General features: G+C 32.2%; 1 protein-coding gene across 1 annotated transcript; it reads left to right on the top strand.

Annotated features, from left to right (window-relative positions):
* Positions 1-7,218: 7,218 nt before the first annotated feature.
* Positions 7,219-9,086, top strand: LOC115982762 (PR5-like receptor kinase). Its single transcript, XM_031105475.1, has 2 exons — positions 7,219-7,243; positions 7,880-9,086. Exon 2 carries the CDS (start codon positions 8,066-8,068, stop codon positions 8,993-8,995), a length of 930 nt encoding a protein of 309 aa, XP_030961335.1. The 5' UTR covers positions 7,219-7,243; positions 7,880-8,065; the 3' UTR covers positions 8,996-9,086.
* The last annotated feature ends 904 nt before the right edge of the window (positions 9,087-9,990 follow it).

The following is a 9,990-nucleotide window of genomic DNA, read 5'->3' as shown; positions in this document are numbered from 1 at the left end:
TTATTTTGATAAATTTGTATAACATTTTTATTTTTACTAGTCGCAAACCCACGCAAAATAAATTTGTATAACATTTTTATTTTTACTAGTCGTAAACCCACGCAATGCGTGGGAATAGATAATTATATTTTAGTTATGGTATAATATATAATTTGTTCTCTAAATTTTGTGGAAAATAATTTGTTCTCCCAAAAACTTAAACAATTTCTAAAATTATTTTTCATTTATTTATCTCAAAAAATATATCATCATTTTATTATTTGGATTTATTTGATTGATATTATTCATTTTTTAGGCGGTCCATATTTTGATAAATTATGTTATTGTGCGTTATATTTTCTTAATTTGTTTTTCCTATACAACTAAACTGTTTGAGTTTCAAATATATTATTCAAAATTTTCATTCTCTGAAAAAGAGATTATTATATTTATAATTTTACTTATTGTAGGAGTAGTTTCGAACTATTAATTGAGTTTCGTTTACTAATATAGATACATGAAATTGGAACTGCATATTTCTTTTTTCATTTTTTTATACAAAATAAAATTTCTACTCTAGCATAGTCTAAGTGTATATGTGTGTGAAACTCCCTCTTGGAGACTTAAACCCCGGCCCTTGCCCCCCACACTCTACAAGCATTTATACTTGTGGAGCAGGGACGAACGCAAGATTTTAAGCCGGGGGGGGGGGGCCGGAGATAAGCAAAAAAAAAAATTTCAAATACGCATCCATATAGTATTAATAAACTATCAACCAAAACAAATACCCAAAAATCATTGTTTCTTAATATATTAGGATACAATCTACTAACAAAAACAAAAGATATGAAACACTATTGTTTCTTTATACAATCATCTATGAAAAGGGAACTCGACGCTCTTTCAAATCTTCAAAATCATCTACTATTGAATCTAAACTAAATGTCGAAGCTATATCCTTTTCAATATATAACATCAAAGAGTCATTCAAAAAGTCATCTTCCATTTTGTTTTGAAGTTCAGTTTTGACAAGTTTCATAGCTGAAAATGCTCGCTCTGTAGTAGCAGTAGAAACTGGAAGAGTAAGCACAAGTCTCACCATTCTATAAACAAGTTTGTAGTGTTCTGAATTTCCAGTTCTCACTAACCATTGAGACAACTCAGATAAACTTTTCAATTTTTTGAACTCTGGATCTTGGACTACATTATGCTCAAAATGATAAAGCTCCTTCTCCAACACTTGTTTGTCATAATCTGTGAAATCTTGTGGATAGAAATTCTTTACCAACAAACAAAGATCACTAATTCTGAAATATTTTAATGCCTCTCGAGGTTCTAAAGCTGAGCTAAGCCTAAGTAACTCCATTACATCTTCATTAAACCGATAATTTAGTTCCTGTAGTTGAGAATCTATTGTAGCATAAAAAAAATTTTTTTACTCGATAATGATGCTCATTGGTAACGTTATCTTGTTGATTACGAGCTCGACCTCGCCTCACAACAAAACGAGCATTCATATCCAGGACACCAATGCGATGCTTCTCACAAAATGATATCACAGTGGTGAGTAAGCCATCCCATCCATGATCTCTAAATTTTTGGATAAGTGCTTTAGTAGATGAAACTAAATGCATGGCATTTAAAATGTCTTGAGATTGGCTTTGCAAAGCTTGACAAAGTTTATCAGTGATCTCCATAGTTTCCTTCTCAAGATGCAAGATGAAAACAAATTCAAATGAAGTTAAACCTTCATAAGCTGACTCTCCTTCTGCCCGATTTTCTCCATCAATTGCACCATCAATTATATTTTGTAAAACTTCAACAGTTGAACTAAACATCCTTAATAAGCTAGAAACTGATCTAAAATGTGAACTCCAACGTGATTCTCCAGGTCGTTGTAAAGTGCCAATTTGATTAAGTCCACTTCCAGTCTCAAGCTCTTTAAGATCAATCAAACGTGCTATTTCATTAGCATTGGCAACTTTCAATTGCTCATTGCGCTTGCATGAAACATTAACAATTTTGATCAGAAAAAGCAATGTAAGAAAAAAATGACAAATGGGAACAACTTGTTTTGATGCTTTTACTAATGCCAATTGTAAGCGATGTGCAAAACAATGGATATAGTAAGCATATGGGCAATCATTCAAAATCAAAGCTTGTAATCCATTCCACATATCTCGCATGTTGCTTGCTCCATCATATCCTTGCCCTCGAATATTTTGTATATCTAAGCAATATTGAGATAATAAAGAATATATCCCCTTCTTTAGAGTCAAAGTTGCAGTGTCAACAACATGAATAAGCCCAAAAAAGCGTTCTTTCACAAAGCCTTCTGCATCAACATATCTAAACACCACAGCCATTTGTTCTTTCATGGACTCATCACGAACTTCATCAACCATTATGCAAAACTTTGCATCACCAATTTCTTCCCGAATGGCCTTCTTCACTTTGGCTGAGAAAACATGTAGAATTTCCTTTTGAATCCTAGGTGATGTGTAGGTTGCATTTTTTTGAGCATTTTCTATTATTTCAGCAACCTTCTTATTCCAAAAAGTCACAATACCCAATGATTCATGAAAGTTCCCACGATTTAATGAACTAAAACTTTCATCTCGACCTCTAAAAGCTATAGCTTGAAAGACAAGATATCGGACAATAAAAATTGTGGCCTTCAGTTGCAACCGATTATTTGCAATTGGTTCAGTAGTGAAATGATCAACTACCCTTTGCAAATGCTGCGATTGGTTCATCAAATCCTTACACATTTGCTCAGCAACTCTATGAGCTGAGTTAGGATCTTTTCCTATATGAACTTGAAAAGAACAATCTTTGCCCCCAACCTTTTTCCAATTTCTAAATCCACCAACAATGAATGGATTATGAAAGACAAAGCAGGGTAGACAATAAGCTGCATCTGTTGTAGGAGAATATTCAAGCCATTTTGAATTATTTCTATACCAAGAAGCTTGAAAGCTATGATTGCGCTTTCCACTTTTTTTGAATGTCTCTCGAGGAGGTTGGTGCGGATCTTTTTTAATATAAGCCCGTCAAATTTCATCACGTTGATTAACATGATATTCCCATATTTGTTTGCGTGTTCCGGGATCATAATCCAAAGAATCAAGGTCAATTCTTTGAAATTGTGCTTGAGAGATTGGAACATCCGCATTTTCCGGAATTGGAACATCCACATTTTCCGGAATTGGAATAGCAACATTAGTTGTTGGCAATTCCACGTTAACTTCAGAAGAATTTGAAGTTGAACCTTTTTCTTTTGAAAAAATCAAGCATTGTAGTTGATTTTTTCATGATCTACAAATAAAATAAAAATTATATAAGAATTACCGTTATTTTTTTAAATTTGTGTGACAATTTTTTATATTATATGATTTATTTTTTTTTCTTTTTGTCTTTGGTCTGCCTTTAATGTCTTTGTGTTTGGACTGCCTTTATTTATGTCTCTGTGTTGTCTCTTCCTTTATTTATGTCTTTTGTATCTTTGTGTTGTCTCTTGTCTTCATCTTCCTAATTCTGACCCACTAACCCAAATACCCAATGAATCCCACTACAGACAGTCAAGCACTACTAACAAAAACTTTTCTTAACTTTACCTTCTTTTTTTTTCCCCCTGTCACTTGTCTGTTGCCCAACAGCAACTCCAATTTTCCCTATTCCCTATTATTATGTCCAACTACCACTCAACAAAGAAAAAACCATCTGACTATCACTACAATCTCTACTCTCTCTATCCATCTCTTTTATCTATATAATGCAAGAGTCACAAACACAGAGTCACAAAGCCAAAAAAAAAAAAAACACCACAGGCAGCAGTCGCAGCACAGATTCAAATCACCAAATCAGTTCAGTTCATCAGTAAAAACACAAACAAGAAACACCACAAGCACAGTTTCTTTGATTCTCAGAATCTCAGATCACAAGGTTTCGAAATTTGTAGGAAAAGATAAGAGTTAAAGAGTAAATACCTGTGAACTGTGATTCTGTGAAGGCTCAAAGCTGGGCTAGGCAGATCAGGCAACGGCAACCGACTGCAAGTGGATCTCGTCTCGCGTGGCAACGTGGGTCTCGCTCTCGCCGGCATGGGTCTCACTCGAAGCTGGGTTCGCACTCTCTCGCTCTCTGTCTCTCTCCGTCATGGCGACACCGCTTTCTGTCTCTCTCCGTCACGGCGACACCGACCCGGGCCTCTGAACTGATCACTGTACTCTCTATCTCTGTCTGACTGTCTCGCTCGCAACTCTCGCCTCTCAGTCTCTCACTTTCCTTTCTTTTCTTTTTTTCTTTTTTTTCCTTTGTTTTTTGCTTTCTCCGTTTGGTTTTGGACTGCTGAGAGCTGAGTTTTTTTTTTTTTTGGATTGACATGGGTTATGGGCTTTGCTCTGAGCTGGCCGAATGATGGGCTAGGGGAAGGGGGGTTCATGATTTTTGGGAGGGGGGCAAGAGCAAAAATTTCAGGGGTGGAAAAATTTTACTTGCTAAAAAATTTTTTTTTTTGGGCCTAGGGGGGGCCCAGGCCCCCTTAGCCTTCTACCTGGGTCAGTCACTGTAGTGAAGTGACCACCACACCAAGGGTGCACGGTGGTCATATTTCTTAAATATTCCTAAGAGACTATACCATATTATAAATTTAATATTTAAAATAGTATGTTGGACAAAAGTAAACTTTATGTCTAAAATTGAACACTTCACCTATCAAAATGAAAGAAAATAATCTGTATACCATAAAGAGAACATGATCTTTTTTTTATTTTTTACTACATACACTTTTATTTATTAAGATTTAATTGGCCACGTCATTATTCTTATTTTTTAACTTTAATTTTTTGCAAATATTAAATATATAAATATATTGGCTTTACAAATTCATTTTAGGCAATTTTAACTTTACATATTCATTTACTTTAATTTTGATGTTATAACTAAATAATAAATCAATGAAAAATAAAAATAAAAATATTGTCTATACATGTTCATTTTGGGCGGTTTAATTTTGATTTTTTTTTTTTTGAGGGGGTTTAATTTTAATAGTTGATAGACACATTCAAATACATAGTCAACATTGTCTTTTGATATAAATTCAAATTCTCACTTCCAAAATAACTAATTAAGTACTATGTCAAAAAATCAAAAAATAAAAAATAAAAAAATAAAAAGCTAAAAGAGGGAGAGAGAAGGCTTGTGAGTTGTGACAGAAAACTTAAAAAATCAAACACACTACCAAATCGCATTAACCCAAAATACTATTACATAAAAATACAATGATTCATCAACTTAAAGTAAAGTTGCAAAAAAGAATATATATATATATATATATATATAGAGAGAGAGAGAGAGAGAGAGAGAGAGAGAGAGAGAGAGAGAGAGAGAAGTAACCTTTTTTGTGTGAGAAAACTATGCATAGAATGAAAAAGAAAATGTCAAATTTATAGTTTTTTTTTTTTTTTTTTTTGGGGGGAAGTAATCTGTTAAAAATAAGAAGAGACAAAATAAAGGAAGATAAAAGAATAGAGAGTGAATGATATTTAGGTAAAAAATAGTGGGGAGATGAAGAGGTAAAAGGGAGGAAGAGTTTTGAAAAATTAATAATAAAAATAATGGTTAAAAGATATTTTAATTTTTAAATAATGGAGTTTTTAAGTTACCTTATTAGATGAGAAAATGTTTTAAAAAAATATATAGGAAAACTTAGAAACAAAAAAGTATAATGACATGGCTACTGAGGTGGCTCAACCGGAGTATAGCAACAATAAATACTACGCTTCAGCTTTTATATATATACACAAAATTAAATCGTATTAACCCAAAGCAGAATTATAATTAACACAAAAATTCATCAACCTAAGTATGAATGCAATAAAAAAAAATGAAAAACAAATTGAGAGAGAGAGAGAGAGAGAGAAGTAACCTTTTTTGTATGAGCAAACTATGCCTAGAATGAAAAAAAAAAAAAATCAAATTTGTAGTAATATGTTGAGAATAAGAAGAGACAAAATAAAGGAAGATAAAAGAATAAAGAATGAATGATATTAAGGTAAAAAACAATGGGGAGATGAAGAGGTAAAAGGGAGGGAGAGTTTTGAAAATTAATAATAAAAATAATGGTCAAAAAAATATTTTAATTTTTAAATAGTGGAGTTTTTAAGTCACCTTATTAGATGAGAAAATGTTTTAAAAAATATTTAGGAAAAATTAAAAACAAAAAAAGTATAATGATGTGGCTGTTGAGGTGGCTCAACCGGAGGGTAACAACAATAAATATTACGTTTCAGCTTTTAGATATATATATATATATATATATATATGTAGTTGTCGTTACATGGCATTTCATCATCTAATATGAATTATAAGTCCATCAATTGAATAAATGGTGGGATTCCCTATTTATTTAAAAAGGGGAGTATCACGGCGTTAAGTACTAATAATTTTTCCAAAAAAATATTAGGGTATGTTTCGTAACTGTTTTTTCCTCTTATTTTCTGTTTTTAAAAACAATTTTCTATTTTTGAGACTTAGAAACTTGTTTGGCAACCCAAAATAGTCAGAAATCAAAAACTGTTTACAAAACTCAATTTGTGAAGGAAACTGAAAACATGTAAAATGTTATTTTCAGTTTTTAATTTTCAAAAGTCAATGAAAGCATGCATTAAATTTAATGAATCTATCTCATTTAATGAGTTAGCATTAGAGTTCAAATCCTAATAACAACATATTTTAGTTTTTTTTTTTTTTTTTTTTTTTTTTTTTTTTTTTTTTTTTCTTCAAAAAACTATCTTTTTAATTTTAACTAACCAAACATAATTTTTATTTCAAAAATATAAGAAAATTTTTTTTTCTTTATATTCCCCAAAACAAGTTTTTCAAAATAGAAAACAAAAACTGTTACCAAACATAACCTTACTTACTTTTTATTTGATAACAGATTATTCTCATCAAAATTTGTGCATGTGCGCGCATGCGAGCTAGCACCCGTGTGTTTTAGTGGTTCCTAATAGATTTGCTGCAACTGGTTCTCCTGATTCAAAATTTATAAATTTAGGTTACGAGTCATAAAAGTAGCTCCTTTGCAATGAAAACTATATAAGAGACATGAACTGGTTTTCATAGAGCCTGTGTAAGGCTGCTAAGATTTCAAAGCATGCCAATTTAGCTGCGTCATTTTGATATTTTCTGTTTAACTAACTCAATGTTTGTATGGATCTTGCAGCAAGGAATAACAAAAGGGTATTAGTGATAGCATTAGGTAAGATGCCTCTTCAATCATACTTCTTGCTGCAATCGATATTCACGTGTGCTTGGACAGTATGTGGAAAATTAAATTATTCCATCTTAAAAGTGACATTTGTTTTTTCAACACATGTAAGGTACAGTTCCAAGCCATCATGATTTTCTCCTTGACTGGATATGGCTAACCATCAAAGCTATACTGCAGTTATTTTTTATCTCATACAATGATAAGTTTTCAAATAACTTCTATTTTAGTTTTGGTCATGGCTCCATTTGCCTATTTTTTATCATTCAAAAGGATGTGATTGTATTATACAGAATCCATAAGAAGACTTCTAAAACTTGTCCTCAAAATTTCAACTACAATGATGCATAAATTTCTTCATTGACCTACAATAGATAATTTTCACAATTCATGATTTTTCTCCAAGGCAACCAGTCTGCCTGTCAATCAAAACCTCTCTACTCTATTTTGCCTAAGGTAACCCAAGTCCCATGCCAAGCCATTCTTTCAATTTTTTTCTTCATTGTTAGTCTGTTGTCACCACAAGAAAATGTAAATTTTATAAGGTTCAAGAGATCTCAAGGGATAATTTGAGCTGCTCTGTTTTATGCGCTGCATAACTTTGTGATCTCTATTCTTTGATTACAGTCACTTCATTTGCTGGAATTGGAGTTCTGGTGGTTATAATCTACTACTTCTGTGGAAAGCTCTCATCTAAGAAAATTATTTATTTTTGGAAGAAGGGAACTTTAACCTATCAGAGTGTAGAGGCCTTTCTAAGGAAAAATGAACCACTAGCAATTAGAAGATACAGTTATTCAGATATAAAAAAAAATGACTAACTCCTTTAAGGATAAATTAGGACAAGGGGGCTATGGTGGTGTATATAAGGGAAAGTTACAAGATGGTTGTTTTGTGGCTGTGAAGGTTTTGAAAGAATCAAAGGGCAATGTAGAGGAATTCCTTAATGAGGTTGCAATTATTAGTAGGACCTCCCATGTTAATATTGTCACTCTTATGGGTTTTTGCTTTGAAGAATCTAAAAGAGCTCTCATTTATGAGTTTATGCCAAATGGATCTCTTGAAAAATTCATATATAAAGAAAATCCCTTAATTGCTGACCGTCAATTGGGTTGGGAAACATTATACAAGATTGCAGTTGGCATTGCTCGAGGATTAGAGTACTTACATAGAGGTTGCAACACACGAATCTTGCATTTTGACATAAAGCCTCACAACATTCTTTTGGATGAAAACTTTTGTCCAAAGATTTCTGATTTTGGCCTTGCAAGAATATGCCCTGGAGAAGAGAGTGTCATATCAATGTTGGGAGCAAGAGGAACTGTAGGATATATGGCTCCAGAAGTATTTTGTAGAAATTTTGGTGGAGTCTCTCATAAGTCAGATATCTACAACTATGGAATGATGGTTTTAGAAATGGTCGGGGGACGAAAGAATTTTGATGTTAGTGTTGATTGTGTCAGTGAAATATATTTTCCACACTGGATTTACAAGCGCATTGAACTTGATGAAGAACTAGGACTGCAAGGCCTCATTAGCAAAGAGGATGAAGAAATTGCAAAGAAGATGATAATAGTGAGTTTGTGGTGTATACAGACTGATCCCTCAAGCAGACCATCAATCAGTAAAGTGGTGGATATGTTGGAAGGAAGCCTGGACTCCTTGCAAATTTCTCCCAAGCCTTTCTTGTCTTCCCCACCAAGAACAACTGTAGATTCTTCTACTGCAACAATGTCATTATGAAATGCATCTCTGTTCTGCATTTCTTTTAATCTATTGTAGATGGTAATGAACATCTTTGTGAACTATACTGATATTGGACTTGTAGATGAACATCCTTTTATGATCACCTACAATATGAATTTCTGGCATTGTGGCTTTGACTATGAATTAGAAATGATGCAAGTCTACCAGTAGTAATCGTCATGTATGTATTAACAATATGGTACCTATACTAAAATAAGATAGTTCTATAAGTTGAAACTATAAGGAAAGCGTTTGAAAATTGTTAAAAGAAAACAGTTAGGAACCAAAATAATTGACAGCACAAACGACCCAAATTGTGTTATAGGCAAAGCCTTAAAAGTTTATATACTTCCCTGTGGTTGATACAAATAAATTAAAAGTATACTACAAAGCAAGGAAAATTTTTCTTTCTTTCTTTTATTTTTTTATTTTTGGGGAAGGAGAGGAGGGACTAGAAGATGAACATATCCTGCCGCTAGTGCTTAAAGAAAACATTCATAAAGATGTCGTAATCTATACAATAACATAATAGGACTTTATTTTTACTAACAAACCCTTAAAACACCTAGAATCAAGAAAATAAAATCATCCCTCTCAAAATTTTGAAAATTACACATAAATTCAAAAATTAACAAGCAATAAAAATTAAGCCCTGCATCTTGTTTTATTTCTTATGTAATTTCTATTATTATTGGAGAACATCTCATTTTAGTTATGATAGGAAATATAATTTCCTTAGTTAGAGTTTGATTAGCTTTAAGTTTAAATTTTGTATTATTATATTTAATTTTGCATTATTGATTTAATTAAGTGAATGTAATGGTTGATTTTATTGCATGGTAAAGTTTTTAATGTCCTTTATTCAATTTCTAGTGTTAGTTGTTAGAATCATTAGGTCTTCAAATCATTCATTTGAAAAAATTGAAACTCTTCTTATTTAATGATCATGCATACTTCCCAGAAATCAAATTGACGTTTGCTTTCACTTCTTT

This window comes from Quercus lobata, chromosome 3 (assembly GCF_001633185.2).
Source record: "Quercus lobata isolate SW786 chromosome 3, ValleyOak3.0 Primary Assembly, whole genome shotgun sequence".
In the NCBI taxonomy this organism is placed as follows: Eukaryota; Viridiplantae; Streptophyta; class Magnoliopsida; order Fagales; family Fagaceae; genus Quercus; species Quercus lobata.
Note: the sequence above shows the minus strand (reverse complement) of the source record. Positions and strands in the feature narration are given on the sequence as shown.